Here is a 19,889-nt window from a genome sequence, read left to right as displayed (position 1 = left end):
TGTTTCTGGCTTATAGCTCAGCTGGAGAAAGATGGTTTTCAGGTAGAATATGGCATGTATTTTAAAGTGGGGTTAATTAAGGGCAAGGCTACATGAACTGGCTCAGCCTATCTCATGCATCATTAATTGCCAAAAGCTCACAGGTAGAATCATGTTTCCTCAGTCCTCATTCATTCTCATTATTCTGCCCTTTACATAGTGTTGATTCTTACAGTTTTCAAGCTTCTTGCAGGCTGCCCATACACCTTTAGGTTTTCTGTGTGCACGTTTGTGTGCTTTAGCCTTTTCTCCTTTGGACTTCTTTGTTTGGGCCTTTTCTCAGGTTAGTAAGTTAAGTATGCTCCTGGGAGGAGTTTAGCAGTAGTCGGAGCTAAAGTAAGGGGATTCAGTGACAGTGAATTATTAAATCGTTTAAACCACTCATATAACTTCACCCTAAGAATGTTGTTGTTTGCATTCTTCTTTTAAAGGTGACTTTAACATGAATGTTTAATTGACCAGCACCACATTATGTTAGGAGTACAGTTCTTAAAATGCTAAGTAAAAAGGCAATTGATGTCATTATGTTGTCAGATATAAACATTGGCTAGTGTTAAAAACAACAAAACAACTACCTCTTTTGCATGTTACAGGTGCAACAGCTTTCTAAAAAAGAAATAGAAGATCTTCTTCGAAAGGGAGCATACGGTGCTCTGATGGATGAGGAAGATGAAGGGTCTAAGTTTTGTGAAGAAGATATTGATCAAATTCTCTTAAGGCGAACACACACAATTACTATTGAATCTGAAGGAAAAGGCTCTACATTTGCAAAGGTGCGCATTGACATTCAGAGGAAAAATAACAGAGTTGTGACCAGAATAGATGGAAGTAATACTGAATTACCTTCAGTGTCAATTTAGTTTTTGAGTATACTTTTCTCAGTTTTCTTCCTCAAAACTGTTGGGACGTCTGTATTTCCAGTTAGACAGTTCATAGGCTTCCTTTTTTCGTTCCTTGACAATGCTGTTTCGTAAGTCCTAGACACTGTACTTACCAACGAAAATAGATATATAGTTAAGAAACCAATGCATGTGTTTTCATGTCTTCTAGGCTAGTTTTGTTGCATCTGGGAACAGGACGGACATTTCCTTGGATGACCCTAATTTTTGGCAGAAGTGGGCAAAGAAGGCTGAACTGGATATTGATGCTTTAAATGGAAGGGTGAGATCTTTATGACGGTACTCAGTTCATTTAAATTGAAGATTTTTCTCCTCCTTAATTTCTACATTTTCACTTTCATTTTAGAATAACTTAGTTATCGATACACCAAGAGTAAGGAAGCAAACCAGACTCTACAGTGCAGTCAAAGAAGATGAACTGATGGAGTTTTCAGACCTGGAAAGTGATTCCGAAGAAAAACCCAGCACAAAGCCCCGTAGACCTCAGGACAAATCACAGGGTTATGCAAGAAGTGAATGTTTCAGGGTAGAGAAGAACTTGTTGGTTTATGGGTAAGGATATATAGATTAAATAGAGTGACTGTGGATAAAAACTGAAAATATATGTAAATAGGATATAGTAAATACTCTTTCCTCTCTTTTTCATGTTCACATGCACTCTGTGTGATTTTTACTTCATTTCTGTATATACTTAACAGTGAGATTTTAAATTGCTTTATATTGTGGGTTCCGTATATATGTATTTCTTACTTAGCTTAAAGCATCCAGTGTGCCACAGATGGGTATGAGCTCACACATAGGAAACCAGAAACAAATACCACGCATTTTGTGTTATAAAGAATACCATAATTATTGAGACTTAGTCTCTCTTTTCTAAGTATTGTGAAGAATAACAAAGTGCATTTATAAAGACTGGTGTGATTGTGAAATCAGGTCAATTCAGAGCTTTTTAGCATAATTCTCGTGCTTTGATACTACTTGATTTCAACTAATTGATGCCTTATAATTTTTCCCATTGGATATACCAGTCTGAATTTTTTTCTTTTTGCAAGCAAGTTAGCTGTATTTAAGTACTATTCCAATAGGCTTCAGAAGGACTGGCTATACTTCTAGAAAGCTATGTACGACAGCCGCTAACAGTGAATTTCAGGATCAAAATAAAACTGATTCCCCAAATCCTATGACTGTAGGAATTGGCTGAATTTCCTGTTCGTAGTTTACTGGGACCATTAGAGTTAAACATATGTACTTTATTATTTTGAATGTAGTTCAATTGCAGCTTTACGAGCAGTGAACTTATTGCCTGTTCTGTAAAATAAACATTCTTAACTCTTTGGTGCTGTAAGCAGGATTCCCCGATGTAACCTGCACACAAACGCAAAATGCATTGATAGTAGTACAGGAGGTCCCAACTTGCGTGGCACCAGGAGTTAAATTGAAAGTCACAAATTAAACTACCAGTGCCCTGGTTATTGTATTGAACATATTTTTCTTGTAGCTGGGGTCGTTGGACTGACATCCTCTCACATGGGCGCTATAAACGTCAGCTAACAGAACAAGATGTGGAAACCATCTGCCGGACTATCCTGGTATATTGCCTTAATCATTACAAAGGGGATGAAAATATCAAAAGTTTCATCTGGGATCTGATCACTCCAACTGCAGATGGGCAAACTCGAGCTCTGGTTAATCATTCCGGTATGTCTACCACAATCAAATAATGATGCTAGTAAATAGGAAAGAATTGCTTCAGTCATGCTATGTCTTTAGTTTAAACTATAGCTGTTCTGACATGTTGTAGGATCTTGTCAGATTTTATGAGTAAGGTGGGCTTTGACTGGGTCAGTACTTAAAGGGGAAGTCACCCTTAGATGCTTTGTAGAATGCAGTGCTCTTGCTCATAAAGCAGTTTGAACAAATTTTCTAATATAATTTTTAGTGTCGCCTACTGCTAGAGTTAATCTCTTTCAAATGACTGTAAACCATAAAGCTTGTTTCTTTATGGCTGTTCAGATTCATGAACATTTGTAGAAGAAATATTTGTATAACACCATTTTCTGGCTAGTTCTCTGAATTTTTGAAATCTTCACACCTAAATTAGCATGGAAGTTTTGGTTGATTTTGTTATTCACAATTTCCAGATGAATTATGTTGCTGTTCAGTTTTTGGTTGTCTCGTTGCCCACAGTGGAATTAATACAGCAGTGATACTTAGCTGTAAATGTGTGTTTGTAATGCAGTTTGGTGTGAGAGCTTTTCTATTCAGACTGTATGAGAAGTAATTGGGGATTTGTGTAGGCCTGTCTGCGCCAGTGCCCAGAGGGAGGAAGGGCAAGAAAGTAAAAGCCCAGAGTTCACAGCCAATGCTTCAAGATGCTGATTGGCTCACCACCTGTAATCCGGATGTATTATTTCAAGAAGACAGCTATAGAAAACATCTCAAACATCATTGTAATAAGTAAGTATTATTATTACATTTAATGCTTTTTATTATGTTTTTTTTGAAAGTCTGTGACTTTGGAATGTTTTTAATAGAACATGGGGCTATTTAATAGGATGTAAAGAACATTATTACTTCTAATTTTGGGGTATAATCATCTTAACAGATATCTGGATATTTCTGTAAGCTCTTTATGATCGATCCATTCTTAAAACATTTATGAAGAAATGTGTTTTCTATTTGGTAAATAAGAATGAAATCAAATCTGTGATTATTCCTATTAGCATAAGGGAAAGAATATACCCTCACTTAAATCTGTTTCTCTTGACAACTGAACATCCTGCTCTGCTCTGCACTAGTGTGGCTTTACCTTGAGCACTGTGAGCTATTTTGAGTACCACAATATAAGATGAAAATGAAATTATTAGAAGCCCCAAAAGAGGGCTGTGAAGATGGTGAGGAGTCTAGAGTGCAAAGTGCAGGAGGAGTTGCTGGGTCTGTTGGTTTGTTTGGCCTAGAGGAGAAGGCTGAGAGGAGGAGGCCTTGTAGCAGCCTATAGCTCCTCATGAGGGGAGCAGTGGGGCAGCTCAGATCTCTGCACTCTGGTAACAGTCAAGTTGGGTGTTAGGAAAAAGTTCTTTACCAGCAGGTGGTCAGGCCTTGGGACAGCCTGCCCAGGGCAGTGGTCACTGCCCCAAGCTGCTAGAGCTTGAGACCACTGTCCAAATGATTCTTATACATAGAGTTTGAATTTTGGGTGGTCCCGTGTGGGAGCCAGGGGTTGGACTCAGTGATCCTTGTAAGTCCCTTCCAACTTGGGATATTCTGTGATCTTTTTAAACAAAAGCTATTTGTTAATACTATCTTCTTGTGAGGTCTATCAGGCAAATATCTGTAGAGTTTTTTCTCCCATAGATCTTAAATTCAGATTTCTAAATCTTAGTTACCCTGAATTGCATGTAGTAGTTCACCTCTGCATGGATATATCTGTTCGTTCTTTTTCTTCCTTCCTCTTCTGCTGTCCACATGATACTGAATGTTTCTTCTCCTGTTCTCCTTTGTCTGAATTTCTCACCATATTCTCTAAACTTAATCATTGCCTTGACTGGATGTTTGCAATTTTGAACATCTTACTAAAATGAAAACCTAAGGGGATAAAGATCATTCTGTTTTGTGTGTTACTTTGCTTAATTATTGAATGAATGTCTCTGAAGTGCATCTCTTCTTTGCTTTTAGTATGTAATATCTGATTTATTTTTGTGTCAGCTTCTTTCAACAGTGTTCTTCATTGGCTATATAGCGTACATGTGTAAAGTGGTGTTGCTGAAAAGCTGTCATTACTTTGTGCTTTTAATATGTACTGTGTCTTATTAGAACTGTTTCTTAGAAAGAAATTATTGATTTCAAAAGTATCTGTGGCCTGTCAACAGGGGGTGTGAAGGAGAAAAGACATTTAAAAGGTTTATTAGTTCATTTCTAGATGCTAATGAAGCTTAATACTTAGCTGATGAGAACGGATATTTAGAGAATTATGTTGGCAAGTGTACATGCAAGTGAACTGGTTTTTGCTTTTTTCCTAAACTGTTACTGAGTCTGGTTATTACTTTTCACTTCCTCATAAAGTAATTAAAGTTTTCCTTGTAACATTATTCTGCTCTCCCAGGTAACATGTCCTCATTACTTGTTATATCAGTTTGCAGATCAGCCTTAAACTCATTTTTAAAATACTGCTGCTGAAATAATACAGCAGAACAATTAGAAGGATTGGAAAGCCTGATGTATCACTGTACAAGAGTATTTTCAGTTGCTGGCTTTTTCCTTCACTTCCTAGACCCACCAGGGCTAAGTGAATTGTAGAAACAACATGTTCAGCCCAGGTAAAATCAAGCTGAGGTAGAAGACAACTGGAAGCATGAGTAATCTCCTTCATCAGATAGCCATATCTATTGGATAAATAAGAGCAGGGTGTCCTCTTCTCATGTGTAACGTGCATGCTGCTTTAATGTGGAGGGCTCCTGAAAGGTGTAAAGGACCTCTGCATTTTGGTTTAGTTTTATCTTTTTCTCTTCTTTTGGCTTGATGTAGTATCTGGTATTACTTAATCCAAAGATGATAGAGACCCTCCACAGCTTATTTCTATAGCCACATAGAGAAAAGGTGTCCCTTACTGGTCCCGGTTACCAAGCACACAAAAAAAGCATGTCTGACATGTTTTGAAATGTAGAAATGACCTTGATTCAAATCCCTATTCATCCAAGGACTGCTCGGGTAACACATGTAAAACTGGAAATCACTCCTATTGCATCAGATCCCTAACAAGGAGCTCTCAAAACTGGTGGTGGTCTAAATTTTTCATGCAACTGGGTGATCAGATTACTGCCTCCCCAGTTACCCTTACTCTGTTCCAAGAGAGCAGCAATTCAACTGTAGCTGAAATGGATTTGGATACAGGGAGAAGGCAGAGAGAAGAGTCTCCATTTTATCTGGTGCTGATTCTACTTCATGAACTAGGCAGCAGGGGGTGCCCTGAATTGGGTAAACATGGAAGAGCTTGATTATTTCCAGGGAGACATTTTTTTCTGTAGCGATGACCTCTTTTCTAGTCTCCTTGAAAATCCAGAGTCTGCCATTCTCTCTCCTGCCAGCTTAAGCTGCTGCTGCAACACCTGACAGCAGTCCCAAAAACGACCGTAGTGTTGCAGGGATGGGAAAAAATAAACACAGGCAAGGAAGACTTCACTTCCTTATGGTGCTTATGTTGTGTACAGGTAAAATTAAATAGCAATTTGAGCTATAGAGATTAAAAATAGTTAATATCTCCTAGGGGAAATGGGGGATTATTTTTTTTTCCCTCCCATTCTCGGAAGCAAAAAGTTGTATAATCTGAAAAACCTGACATTCCATATTGAGGGTTTATTGTAAGGTAGTAAAACCAGATTTTATATCTCGTTTATTCCTACAACTTCTGATGTGCTTCCAAAAATGGTATTAAGGCAGCAGCTGAGGAAATTTTATGAGATAATGAAGCAGAACAGTTACTGAAAGCCATCTGCTCAGTTGTTTACAAACTTGCTTCAATACTTCAGAGGCAGTGGTAGAGTACGTGTCTAAACTTCACAAGCTGCACTAGGTAGAACTAAATGAAATGCGCCGGGGCCGGGCTGCTCTCGGTCCCTCTCTGTGCAGTGTAAGCGGTTGCCAGGCAGGCCTGTTGGAAGCCAGCAGAAAGCACCACACAGAGGTGATTATGTGCCACCATCTGTCACGCTTCAAGCCTACCATACAGCATGGCTAATCAGCCTTGGCAGGATGATGGATGAACAGCAGCAGCTGCCAAAAGCCACTGTTGGCAAACAGTCCTGAAGTTAAGAACTTTTTCCCCCCTCTGCCTTCCTCTCCAGGGTCCTGCTGCGTGTCCGCATGCTGTACTATCTACGACAAGAAGTTATAGGGGACCAAGCAGACAGGATCTTAGAGGGTGCTGACTCAAGGTTAGTGCAAGCGCAGGTTTATTTTTTTGCTTTATGATGCTGGCTTATGTAAAGCACATGTATTATAATAATTTCAGCAGTTAAAGGTTGTTGTGCTTTCTGTTAAATGTGCTCCCAAGCCACATTATTATTTTATCAAATGAGGTGGGTAGTTTTCTTGGAGGAGGGAACAGTATGGGAAATAACAGAAATGTTTTTTCAGTATTGTTAATATTGAAGGATTATTGTAACTCCATTTTAATTTTTCTTTTTTTCTTTTTTTCTTTTTTTAAATACTAAGACTGTAAATGAGTACGTTTGGGTAACCACTGGCATTTGGCTCCTAAAATAGACTAATATTTTTTCATTATTTCCTTTTAAACAATCCTAATTAATTTTCCACGTGTTCTAATTTGTGTTGTTTTTTCCCCCTCAAGAAGCTTATTTACAAAATGGTGTGAACCACTTCTTTTTTTTTTCCTAACGTTTTTGTCCGATCATCTTTGTGAATGTTCATAATGCTGTCTTTATAGTGAAGTAGATGTATGGATACCTGAGCCGTTCCACGCTGAAGTTCCTGCAGACTGGTGGGATAAGGAGGCGGATAAATCCCTTTTAATTGGAGTATTCAAACACGGTAAGTGGTGTCTCACTCTGAACAAAACTCAGTTGTAACGCTTTCTGTGTGTAGGACTGTGCAGTCATAATATTAACAAGTATTGTTCCAAAGAACTGTTGGCTTGTATCTCCCTTTTTTTTTTTTTTCTTGCCTGCATTAAAAACCTAATATGAGCTGTAAATATCAGATGCTGTTTTTAAATGTTTGCAGAACATTTGAGAAGAAAACATTACTTTCTTGGCTGTAAATAAAACAAAGCCATATTTGTTTAAATAATAGCCAAATAGTAAGATAGATCTCCATAAACTTTGCTTCCAGCACTGCTTCACTTGCTAACTCTGCCAACCAGTGTCAAAGTGGACGGTGGGCTTAACCTCTGCTATTAATCTGTACAAGTGCCTCCTGGGCTTTGTTCCAAGCAATATTTCACAAATGTCAGTGTTGAGAACTCCCGGCTCCCTTGAGTGGGATGCAGCCTTGTTAACTTTGAAAGGCTGGGGATGCAGAGCTGGCATGATATATACAGTGAGCGATTCCTGATTATAATCCCAATTCTCTGGAGGTCGCAGAGGTATTCTCAGCAGCCCAGCCTGACTAAAGGGGAGAATGATGGCTTATAAAACCTTTCATGATTACAGTTTGGCTTGAGGCTCTACAGCAGTTAGGAGCAGTGTGTTGTAGTACAAATCCTAATTGAATTGTGCTGTTCTGCCTATGTACAGCAGCTCTGTTTTGTGGGCTCAGCTGAGGCAAGTCTAGTCTAAAAATCATTTTCCTGCAGTGCACTGTTGGGATCTGCCATTTTCCATCTAGTCAACTTGGGCAGTAAAAAAAGCAAACAGCAGTTTGAAAACCATAGAGGGAACAGTGTCATCTTACTGACATGCATCATCCTAAACCTAATAAGACAGGTTCGTTGGCCTTACGTATAACCCATGTATACAGCATTTTCGCAGCCTACACTGAGGGTTCCAGCAAGGCTAGAGCAGAGCTACTGTGTGTGTGTGTGTTTCCATTCACATCTGCATGTTTGCAGTAAGGGAGTGCTGGATATGGGGAACTACTGCAAAAGTTACGTAGGAATCTTTAGAGAAGAGTGAGGTTAGTTTTGGTGAAAGATTGTCGCTTTATAAAGAGATTATGTTGAAAAAAACTATTCAGTTTTTACTGTTTGATAATGCTACTGATGTTTAGATGTTTCTGTGCTGATGAGATTTTCCAGTATGAAAAAAATTTGTTATTCCACAAATGAAAACTACGGGGGAAAATAGTAAAAAATGCATAATTTTTTAGTAAATAATTCCTTTAAAATCACAGATACAGCTCCTTAATTTTATTTAAAAATAAATAAATGAACCCAGAAAACTGTATTTCACTACCTGAACTGTTCTTTTTACAGTTGATCATAGCTTTTTTTTTTTTTTTAATATTTCCCAGGTTATGAGAAGTACAATTCCATGAGAGCTGATTCAACACTGTGCTTTCTGGAACGAGTTGGCATGCCTGATGCAAAGGCCATAGCTGCTGAACAGAGAGGGACAGACATGTTAGCAGATGGCGGTGATGGGTAAGGACGACATGAAAAAATTAATAAACTTTATCAGCATTGTATATGTTGGCATGAGTTCATGTGTCATATTCTGCTTACATCTCTTGCCTGAGGATCTGAAGTGATCACATAATGTAAAAAGTATGTAAAATTGCTTACACAGTTGAGCATGAAATATAAATGTGTAGCTTGGTACACCGTTCTGGCGGCTTTTGTAGCTTTTTGTTTTTGCTTTTCTTTCCAGAAAAATAACCTTTCAAAAACAGTATTGATTTAAATTGCTTATTTTAAATATTTTTAGAGGTGAATTCGACAGAGAAGATGAAGATCCAGAATATAAGCCAACCAGAATTCCTTTCAAGGATGAAATTGATGTAAGAACTTCCAAGTTTCTGTAATTACAAGTATTTGTAAACATAACTGACACACCATGTTTATCCTAATGTGTAGTTTGTGAGCCACCAGATAAACTCGCCTTACAAAGATACTTTTCTCCTGTATTTGAAAGATAACATCTTTTTTTCTGCAAACAATAACATATGGTCAAAGCTGAAAACTAAAATAACTTCTGTCTTCTCCCAAAGGAATTTGCAAACTCACCTCCGGAAGACAAAGAAGAGTCCATTGAAATCCACCCAAGTAAGATTATACCAAAAAAAAAAAAAAAAAAAAAAAAAAAATTAAGGCAAAAATAGACCATTTAGGAAAAGGTGGACTGTTTTTATTAGCACATGAAAAAATGGGCTGTGTTTTGGGAAAACATCACGGTAAACTTCTTGGTGCCAAATCTCTTCATGCTTCACGTGTTTCAAAACAATTATTTACCATGTTTGAATAATCCCACATTAAGGCTTTCTGGGTTTCTAATTACATGGTAGAAATTGTGATGATAAAAACTAGATGTTTCATTATGCTGCTGTTGATGCTTTTGCCGAGATAATCTTGAAGTTGCTGTAGATAAGTTCCTTGGTATGGAGGAAAAGTGCCAAGTTTAAGTGAAAATAATGAAGTGGGAAATCATAAGCATAGGTGTTTTCACTGAGATGGAATGATCTTCTTAGTAACATATTTAAAGCTCTACTGCATTAATTTAAATACTTAAAGGTATTCATAATATGTTTGCATTCATAACATTGAATAATAATACCTGATAGCTATCTCTAAATGCTTCACAGTCATTTGAGTTTGTGGAGTCAGATGGTTTTATTCTATTTTTTATTTCCTACCAGTGTAGTTATCCTGTTTCTAATTTGTTCTGCACCAATATTAATGAAGCGTATGTTCTTATCTGATCAGACAGGAATCCAGTTTTAGCCTTAGAAACTTTGAAATGCTTAGTGCTGGTTTTGCAGTGCACAAATACTTCTCTATTCTCTAGACAAGCACAGTGAAAGCAATTCTGAGTTAGGCCAACTCTACTGGCCCAACACTTCAACCCTGACTACCCGTCTGCGTCGCCTCATTACTGCCTATCAGCGCAGCTATAAAAGGCAACAAATGAGGCAAGAGGCACTAATGAAGACTGACCGCAGGAGACGTCGGCCTCGGGAAGAAGTGAGGGCACTAGAAGCAGAAAGGGAGGCTATAATAACTGAAAAACGACAAAAGTGAGTTTCTCAATGATGTTTTCCTTTAAATCTCAATTAAGTTTGTGTGTTGCCAGTACTCTGCTTTGAGAGTATAAACTGGGGCCTGGGGGTATCCAAACTGTTTGAGCTCGCCTTTACTCAGTGGCCTCTTTTTTTTTTTTTTTCCCCTTCTTCTTGAATAGATGGACAAGAAGAGAAGAAGCCGATTTTTATCGTGTAGTGTCTACTTTTGGAATTATTTTTGATCCTATAAAACATCAATTTGACTGGAATCAATTCAGAGCGTTTGCCAGGCTTGATAAAAAGTCCGATGAAAGCTTGGAGAAGTATTTTAATGGCTTTGTGAATATGTGTAGACGAGTGTGCCGAATGCCAGTCAAGCCAGATGATGGTAAGTTTTACTGACTGCAGAAATGGACTTGACTATTAATAGACAGTTTCGTTGTTGAAACTTAATTCCTAGGTGCAATGATTTAGAGATGGGCATACATCTATTCAGTGTTAAACAGTACAAACCAATGTCATTGCAGAGCCACCTGATCTTTCTACTATGATTGAACCGATCACAGAAGAACGTGCTTCCAGAACTTTATATCGCATAGAGCTGTTACGGAAAATCCGTGAACAGGTTCTTCATCACCCACAGCTGGGAGAGAGGCTAAAACTTTGCCAACCGAGCTTGGATCTGCCGGAGTGGTGGGAGTGTGGTAAACATGACAAAGACTTACTGATTGGTGCTGCTAAACATGGAGTCAGTAGGACAGATTATCACATTCTGAATGATCCTGAACTGTCTTTTCTTGAGGCACACAAAAACTTTGCTCAAAACAGAGGGGTGGGTAATGCAAATACTGTCTCTTCTCTACACCCTGTGGGTGCTGGCTGCAGTCAAACACCACCTATTGTCCCATCCACACCAGTACAAGAAGAAAAAAGTACAGAACAAACGGAATCTAAAGTTGAAGGATCTGAAAATCCAGCAGCCAAAGAAAAGTCCGATGTCAAGGAAGAGACGGATATTGCAGATAAAGACACTAAACAGGACTGCGATGCTGAGGCTGAGACTGGCTCTGTTAAATGTGAATTGAAAGACATAGAAATGAGTACAGATGTAGACCCAAAATCTATTTCGGAAAAAGGTTCAGAAGAAGATGAAGAGGAGAAACTGGATGATGATGACAAATCAGAAGAGTCCTCCCAACCTGAAGGTAACGCTTTGGTCAGGTCAGTCCTATGCACTTAGTTTAGCATGAGTCCCATAGTTGTTCTGACTTGTGCCAGCTGGTAAGTGGCACACAAGCACACAAGGAGCTGTTTTGGAGCATGGATAGGCTGCATTTAGCAGTTGCTCACCTTTTCCAGGTATCAGGTGGGTAGATAAACTTTCCAAAAAAAAAAACCACCACCAAACCATAGAAGCTAAAACAATCCAGCTTTAACAGGTCTTTTTGTCCCTGTGAGGAATGATTTCCCGGATAATTTATTGATCTAAAAAGTACAATTTCTGTGCCAAGTGCAGAAGACTAAGGCTCTGTTGTAGTAATAATGGAACATCAGAGTTAAAAGTATGGTATCAAATGTTCTTGTCTTAATCTATCTATTGAGGCTGACATTGGATGGTTCCGAAGTTTTGCAGTTAATTCTTGGTCATGGTTATTACTCAGCAGGAGCAGTTTCTCAGGGTAAGAATTTTGATGAAGAAAGCAATGCCTCTATGAGTACCGCAAGGGATGAAACACGCGATGGATTCTACATGGAAGATGGGGATCCTTCTGTGGTCCAGCTGCTTCATGAGAGAACTTTTGCCTTTTCTTTCTGGCCTAAGGTTGGTTGGGGGTAGGATGGGATGTGTTGTTTTCAATACAGATAATGTCTGAGAAGTGTGCTGCAAAGAGAGCTTTGTACAGTTCTGTGCTTATAGTGAACATGAGACTTTATTCTGAGAATGATTTTTGAAATGGCTTTTTATTGTTCAATTGTGTACAGATTAGTGGAGGAAATGAACAGAATTGCTTTACTGTAAAACAGCAAACTGCTGACAGATGTGAGTTCCTTATAGGCCTTGTAACTTTCTGAATGTAGGATCACACCTCTTACACCGTCATTGATTGAAGCAAATTTATGACTTTGAATTTTAGATTTCAGCTGCAGAGCAGTCTGCAAGGAGAGCAGACATATTCTGTAAGATCACCTTTTCGGTTTGGGATGGGGAAAAGGGTACTGGTGACCTACATGATCTAAGCCATTATGTAATGTTGACAGATGTAATTGTATTAAGGTGTCCTGCATATACAAGCAGCAGTTTTACATAGGATAAAAGCTGTATCTTAATTTGGGAACAGTGCAGAAATATATCAAACACAATTTTTTTGGAAAAATATCGAACTGTAACATCATAATAAATCCATGCATAATTTAGTACTGTCTTTTGCAGTGAGGGCAGTGAAGAGAAATAAAGTAGTAATAGTCTTAAGCTTACTAATCACCATAACAGGGCCATCTGGTTTGGGAGGGGGCGGGGTAGGGCGGGGGGACCTTGCTCTTAATAGGCTTATTCCTGGAGAAAGCAAGCAGTCTGTTGCAGCTGCTGAGATTTGCTAGTGGCCTTTGCGCTGTTATGCTGTTCAGGAAGCTAACTGATGCTCATATTCCCTAATCAGCAGTATTTCTCATAGTTCTGAAGTTTCTACTACTTCAGACAGGCTAGCGTGGAATGTACTTGAATACTGAAACGGAAAAGAATTATACTCATCTTCTTTGCTTTCAGTATGTATTTTGGAAACATGAACTAAAATCTTATTTTGGTCATAGAGTAAAAACAAATCCCTAATCTATGTAGGTTCAGCATAAGTAGACTAATACACATAATCAGAGATTTTTAGTGTACACGCTTCAGTGAAATTTGAAGTGATAATGGGTGTGGAATGAAAATTGACATTCATTAGATGTCCCTAGGTTGGTGCTTGTTTCATAATGTTGAACTTTATTAATAGTGACGCTAATGAGGATCCACTTCCTACGACAGAATTGCAGATCCAGCGTCTTGGATCTCAAGAACTGCAGTTTTAAAATACTCATTGCAGATGTTTTGATTTTTTTTCCCTTCCAAACTGTTGATTTTGCTAACTGCTCAAGTCAGAAGTGTAAAATAATTGTGAGTTTCTGCTACAATCTGTCTGTTGGTGCACTGCCCAACAGAAAATTTGATCTGTCTTCTTCCTTCACCTCAATATAAATTCTGTTTTTAAACTCTAGCTCTATTTTACAAAATTCCCCATATGTTAGCTTTGTTCAGGCAATCAGTTTATCCTGGCCTGGAAGAATAGTTTTTTCATGTCTTTCTTAAGCTGTGCCGAACTAGACAGAGTAGTTATACTCATTTGAGATTAACAGGCAACCTCTGTGCTAAAGGTTCATTATGTACTTTTCCTTTACACAGGATCGAGTAATGATCAACCGATTAGACAACATCTGTGAAGCAGTGCTGAAAGGGAAGTGGCCAGTAAATAGGCGCCAGATGTTTGATTTCCAGGGACTCATACCTGGGTATACTCCAACAGCTGTGGACAGCCCTCTGCAAAAAAGAAGCTTTGCAGAGCTCTCCATGATTGGTCAAGCCAGCATCAGTGGCAGTGAAGACATCACTGCTTCTCCTCAGTTGTCAAAGGCAAGGCTGCATCTTTCTTACTCTTACAGAAAACTTTGTCTTTTGTGCACTTATTTTGCATAATATGAAAAAAATAGCATTCCTTTGAATAAAACAGGAAAAATAAAAGGCAGTGTTACCTTGTGTACAGTAAAGGCTTTGTTTTCTCAAATTACATGTTTGTTCTGCTGTAAAATCAGTGTAGTTAACAGAGCTGTGTTAATGTTTGGAAATCTTAATATTTCATTAGGAAGATGCACTCAATTTATCGGTTCCACGTCAGAGGAGGCGAAGACGAAGAAAGATTGAAATAGAGGCTGAGAGAGCTGCCAAAAGGAGAAATCTTATGGAAATGGTTGCCCAGTTACGTGAGTCTCAGGTGGTCTCAGAAAATGGACAAGAAAAGGTTGTAGATTTATCAAAGGCCTCACGAGAGGCAACAAGTTCTACCTCAAATTTTTCATCTGTTACTTCAAAGTTTATCTTGCCTAATGTCTCCACACCCGTGTCCGATGCCTTTAAAACTCAAATGGAGCTGCTGCAAGCAGGTCTTTCACGCACACCCACAAGGCATCTACTAAATGGCTCTTTAATAGATGGAGAACCACCCATGAAGAGGAGGAGAGGAAGGAGGAAAAATGTAGAAGGGCTTGATCTGTTATTTATGAGCAACAAACGGACATCATTGACTGTAGTAAGACAGCAACCTTTTTTGTCTCCTATTTGTTCTTCTGTGTCTAGTACTTTCTGAATGTGAGTTTACAGTGTTGTTATCCTATAGTAAATGATAATGTATGGTTCTTACCCAGCCAGCTTTTGCTTTGAATTTAATTTTGAACCCAATAAAATGTTGTTTATATCAAGTTTTTACTATAGCAGATTGTGACTTGCTTTTAACTAGTATGTAATTTCAAAAAGACATTTTTTCCTTTGAAATATAGTATGGTATAACATAAGTTATATGTATATATATGTGGTATACCATACCAGGCTTAAGTTTATGCTCTCTGTTCTGGCAGAAGTGAAGGAAGGAATGGTCTTAGGGACCATTAACTGATAATGCATGAAAACTGCTCTGTCTGTTCTTTAATGTTCAAAGAGTGTAAATTTAAAAATCCCCTAACTTGACTGCTTTACATAATGGAAACATTTATGTCTTATTAACTAATGCCTTGAGCCTTTAACTTTAGTCCCTGAAATAATTTTCCCCAGGAAACTGCTGCCTCAGAGTGAGAATTAATACTGGTGTTCATGTTTTCAGGAGGATGCAGAAGTGACCAAAGCTTTTGAAGAAGATATGGAAGCCCTACCAGCAAGGAACATTCCATCTCCTGGTCAACTGGACCCAGACACTCGCATCCCTGTAATCAGTCTAGAGGATGGGACCAGGCTGGTGGGAGAAGATGCTCCCAAAAACAAGGATTTAGTTGAATGGCTTAAATTGCATCCTACTTACACTGTAGATATGCCAAGTTATGTACCAGTAAGTATGTGATTTTAAAAGTGTAGTTGTATTAGAATAGTATAGAAGTTAATTTTACAGACATGGAAATAACTTTCTTCATATTGGGTGTAGTCATTGGATTTTCAGCTGTCTGGGTTTCAGCGGAACTTTCCATCCTAGCTACATTTACTGCAATATCTAAACACTCAGGAGGCACTGGGATTTCTATGTATGTTCAGGAAAAACATTTTTTGAGGGTAGAGTAATTGGCCCCTTCTTAAAATTTTTGTTAGAAGAGGTGTCATAATTCTTGATTTTGGTCAAGTGAATGAAAAAACTAAAAAGCAACACGTTTCTCTTCTTTCCAGAAGAGTGCAGATGTGCTGTTTTCCTCATTTCAGAAGCCGAAACAAAAGCGACACAGATGTCGAAACCCTAATAAACTGGATATAAACACCTTGACGGGAGAAGAAAGGGTACCTGTTGTAAATAAGCGAAATGGGAAGAAGGTAAAAACTTCATTCAATAGAGTTGTTTAAATTGTGTAATAATGCCTTTGCATGAGGCTTTCTGTTCCAAACTTTCTTCTTTAAAAAGTTTAATTTCATACTGACATTTATTCTTACTATCACTCAGAACCCATAAGTCCTCCTTTACTAATGGTATGCACATATTAGTCATTTAAGTTGTGTAACTCCTATTTTTTGAAACTGTCTAGCGTGTTATTTCCTTACATTAGGTATGAAATTAATTACTAGCACTGCCTGGACTGCGACATTTTGCTGTGTTTTTTAAACATGGTCTTTTCAATTCTTGTATCATTAGGTAGTTTTAGTTCATTTTTCCACCTTGTGAACTGAAATTCTTTACTGTCATCCTTCATAGATGAAAGCGCACAGATAGAAAATGTACAAATGAACAGTAGCAGTTTGGTTTGGGTTGTTTGGTCAGTTGTTTTTTGTTTGTGTTTTTAAGTATTACCTTACCTTTTGCATTAGATGGGTGGAGCTATGGCCCCTCCAATGAAGGACTTGCCAAGATGGTTAGAAGAAAATCCTGAATTTGCTGTTGCTCCAGATTGGACTGACATTGTTAAACAGTCTGTAAGTGAAACTTTAATTCCATGCTTCTCTCTAGATTACAGCACAGGAAGGTTGAAGGTTGCGTAAATTTTTGCAGGCAAGCACTGATGATTAAATTCTTTATCTCATTGCTAGTAGTTCTGAGCTGAGGAAATTGTAGTGTCAGGATGGGTGTTATCCAGCTAAGGGCAAAGGTGATAGAAGGTTTCTCTAGAGTGGGATTGCAGTACACTGGAAAAATCAGGTACAGTAAAGTAACCTTCAACATTAGTTATGTTTCTGTTGATTATTTTGTATTTCTTTCATTTAGTAAGCAGCAATTCTCAATAAATACAGGTGGTAGCATATTATATAACTACTAAACTAAGTATTTTTCATGTGCACAGCAGAAACAGTAATCACCTTGGTAGTTTGTAGCATCAAAGAATTAGCTGTGCTGCCTTTTATTTTATAACTGTTATTTGAAATAGAGTGTGCAGTTCAACAAATACTTTTTAAAATACCACTCCCTATACTGGAGTTCACTGGGAAGTACAAGCTACTGTGATTCAGCGTTTATTTGTTCTTCTGCCCTGTTTAAATAGGCAATACATGTGACTTTTTCTTCAGTTTTTCTTATGTGTTCTAGTGTTGTCACTTCAGTAGCTAGCTGCTCATGATCTACCAGGGCTGAAAAACAAACTTCTTTTCGAATTAAAAAAATAATGTGATAAAATCCCTTCAGTTTCTTCCATTGTAGCTAGTTAGCTGCTAAAAACTACAAAAGCTAATAGAGAATAAATCTCTATTTTTCTGCATCCCTTTCTCAGGGTTTTGTTCCAGAGTCTATGTTTGACCGTCTTCTCACTGGACCTGTTGTGAGGGAGGAAGGAGCAAGCAGAAGAGGAAGAAGGCCAAAAAGTGAAATTGCCAAAGCAGCTGCAGCAGCTGCTGCTGTAGCATCAACTTCGGGAATCAACCCACTACTAATGAACAGTCTGTTTGCTGGAATGGACCTCACCAGCCTCCAGAATCTACAGAACCTGCAGTCTCTCCAGCTCGCAGGCCTCATGGGCTTTCCGCCAGGGTTAGCAACAGCTGCTGCTGCTGGGGGGGATGCTAAAAATCCGGCTGCCATGTTGCCTCTGATGTTGCCAGGGATGGCAGGATTGCCCAATATGTTTGGACTAAGCGGATTGTTGAATAACCCAATAACGGCTACTACTGGAAATGCCACTACTGCTTCCGGTCAAGGAGAGACTGAGGATGGCGCTTCAAAAGCTGAAGAGAAGAAGAAGGAGAATGAAGAGGAGAACAAAGACTCTGAGAAAAGCACAGACACTGTTTCTGCTACTGACTCTGCGAATGGATCCGTCAGTGCTGCTACTGCGGCGACTACCGCCACTGCCACCACTACCACCACCACCAACACTGGATTGCCCACAAACCCTCTGGCCTTCAATCCTTTCCTGCTGTCTACCATGGCTCCTGGCCTGTTCTATCCATCTATGTTTCTACCTCCGGGACTGGGAGGATTGACTCTGCCTGGTTTCCCAGCACTAGCAGGACTTCAGAATGCAGTGGGCTCCAACGAAGAGAAGGCTACTGAGAAAACTGAAGGAACTGCCTTTAAAGATGAAGAAAACCTGGAAGGCAGCGATGCAGAGGAGAGCCTTGATAAAACTGCAGATTCCTCTGTTTTAGAAGATGAAATAGCACAGGGTGAAGAATTAGACTCACTTGATGGGGGAGAAGAAATAGAAAACAATGAAAATGATGAATAACCAGTACCAGTTACAGTTGAAGTGTTTTAAACTTTTGACAAGTGGTAGTCCTACTGTTTACACTCACAGTTAATGTCCATACTTAGTTTTTATAAGCTGTTCTGTAACATAGTGTAGCAAAAAAAAAGAAAAAAAAAAAAAGAAAAGAGAAAAAAAAGTTCAAGTCATGTTATACAGATGTGTCAAAAGGTATCTTGGTCATTAAGTATTGTGCAGTGCATTATTTATTATCCCTAGGAGAGATGAAATTTGAGAGGTGATCATGTCTTTTTAAGGAAATCGACATAATGCTCTGCTTTCTTTTTTTGGTTTTTTTGGGTTTTTTTTTGTTGTTTTTTTTTCTTTTGGTACCATTGGTATTATGAAAAGCAGCAATTTGTAATCAAGTGGCACTAATAGAAGGAAGTGCTGCTTCAAGGAAGGATGAAGTTATATATTTAATTTTTAATTTTTTTTTTCCTTTCTTTTTTTTTTTTTTTTTTCTTGCTGTGAAGGTCAAGATGAAATCTACCATACATATCGTACTCGTGCTTCATTTTGACTGTATGGGAGTTCACCCGCTCACATGCGCGCACACACCCACACACACTCTCTCTCTGACAATCTTCATGATAGTGTGAATGTCTCTGTCTTGAGACGCAGCAATAATAAGGCAGCTGTTGAATGTGAAGAGTACCTTTTGGAAATTTACCCGCGGAGAAGGTCCTTACAGGATAAAGCTACAGTTTAATCGTCTCGTGATCTTTGTAATGCACTGGTAGAAACAAAAAAAAGATAAAAAATAAAATAAAAATCAGGTACCTTTTTTAAATTAAAGGACTTTGTTACTTTAGCCACAAAGCTAAACAGCATTACCTCAACTCTAAACTAGCCTTGAAGTTTACAGACATGACTTTGTAAATGTATTGTTTTTCTTTGTTGTGATGTCTTTTTATTATTATTGTTTTTTGTTTTTTGTTTTTTTTTTCCCTTTGGAAACTGCTATCATGTAAGATAAGATGTAAATTGCTGCCAACTGTAGTAATGATGCTTTTAATAAAAGTGACCCATGATATGCAGAGATGTAATTATAAAACGTAGCGTTTAGGGACGTCACAACTGGTGTTCATGTTTTATATTTGCATTGTGGCTTTTTGCAGCGTTTTCTGCTATGCTCCCCAATAGATTAGCAGCTGTAAATGCTGAACTGATTGTCTTCATGGGACTAGGCAGGAAGAGAAACCCTGAATTACCTTCATATTTTCCACTCTAAGTAACTCTGCAGAAAAGCACACTAAAAAGCCTACTTTACTCCTTCAAAAGGGGCACGAGAGACTGAGAATACTTTAAAATGTGTTCAGCATGTGATAA

General features: G+C 38.4%; 1 protein-coding gene across 13 annotated transcripts in view; it reads left to right on the top strand.

The window, feature by feature from the left end:
- The window catches only part of CHD7 (chromodomain helicase DNA binding protein 7), a 123,015-nt gene extending 103,418 nt beyond the window's left edge, over positions 1-19,597 (top strand). For 6 of the 13 annotated variants that reach the window (XM_085539529.1, XM_032442738.2, XM_085539528.1 and 3 more), the window contains 20 exons: positions 633-812; positions 1,090-1,200; positions 1,285-1,490; positions 2,437-2,636; positions 3,236-3,395; positions 6,779-6,868; positions 7,381-7,484; positions 8,904-9,033; positions 9,317-9,389; positions 9,600-9,654; positions 10,394-10,622; positions 10,787-10,995; positions 11,135-11,812; positions 12,269-12,429; positions 14,044-14,271; positions 14,501-14,944; positions 15,512-15,733; positions 16,063-16,203; positions 16,693-16,797; positions 17,586-19,597. In XM_085539529.1, coding sequence (XP_085395655.1) covers positions 633-812; positions 1,090-1,200; positions 1,285-1,490; positions 2,437-2,636; positions 3,236-3,395; positions 6,779-6,868; positions 7,381-7,484; positions 8,904-9,033; positions 9,317-9,389; positions 9,600-9,654; positions 10,394-10,622; positions 10,787-10,995; positions 11,135-11,812; positions 12,269-12,429; positions 14,044-14,271; positions 14,501-14,944; positions 15,512-15,733; positions 16,063-16,203; positions 16,693-16,797; positions 17,586-18,539 — 4,680 coding nt within the window. In that variant the 3' untranslated portion in view covers positions 18,540-19,597. Of the gene's footprint in view, positions 1-632; positions 813-1,089; positions 1,201-1,284; positions 1,491-2,436; positions 2,637-3,177; positions 3,396-6,778; positions 6,869-7,380; positions 7,485-8,903; positions 9,034-9,316; positions 9,390-9,599; positions 9,655-10,311; positions 10,623-10,786; positions 10,996-11,134; positions 11,813-12,268; positions 12,430-14,043; positions 14,272-14,500; positions 15,004-15,511; positions 15,734-16,062; positions 16,204-16,692; positions 16,798-17,585 lie in introns of those variants that run through there. The other 7 variants (XM_085539533.1, XM_085539531.1, XM_085539534.1 and 4 more) reach the window with 7 other exon arrangements.
- Positions 19,598-19,889: the final 292 nt, after the last annotated feature.

Source organism: Coturnix japonica, chromosome 2, assembly GCF_054131305.1.
Source record: "Coturnix japonica strain WE chromosome 2, WE-NBRP24, whole genome shotgun sequence".
NCBI lineage: Eukaryota > Metazoa > Chordata > Aves > Galliformes > Phasianidae > Coturnix > Coturnix japonica.
This window is presented reverse-complemented; position numbering and strand designations above follow the sequence as displayed.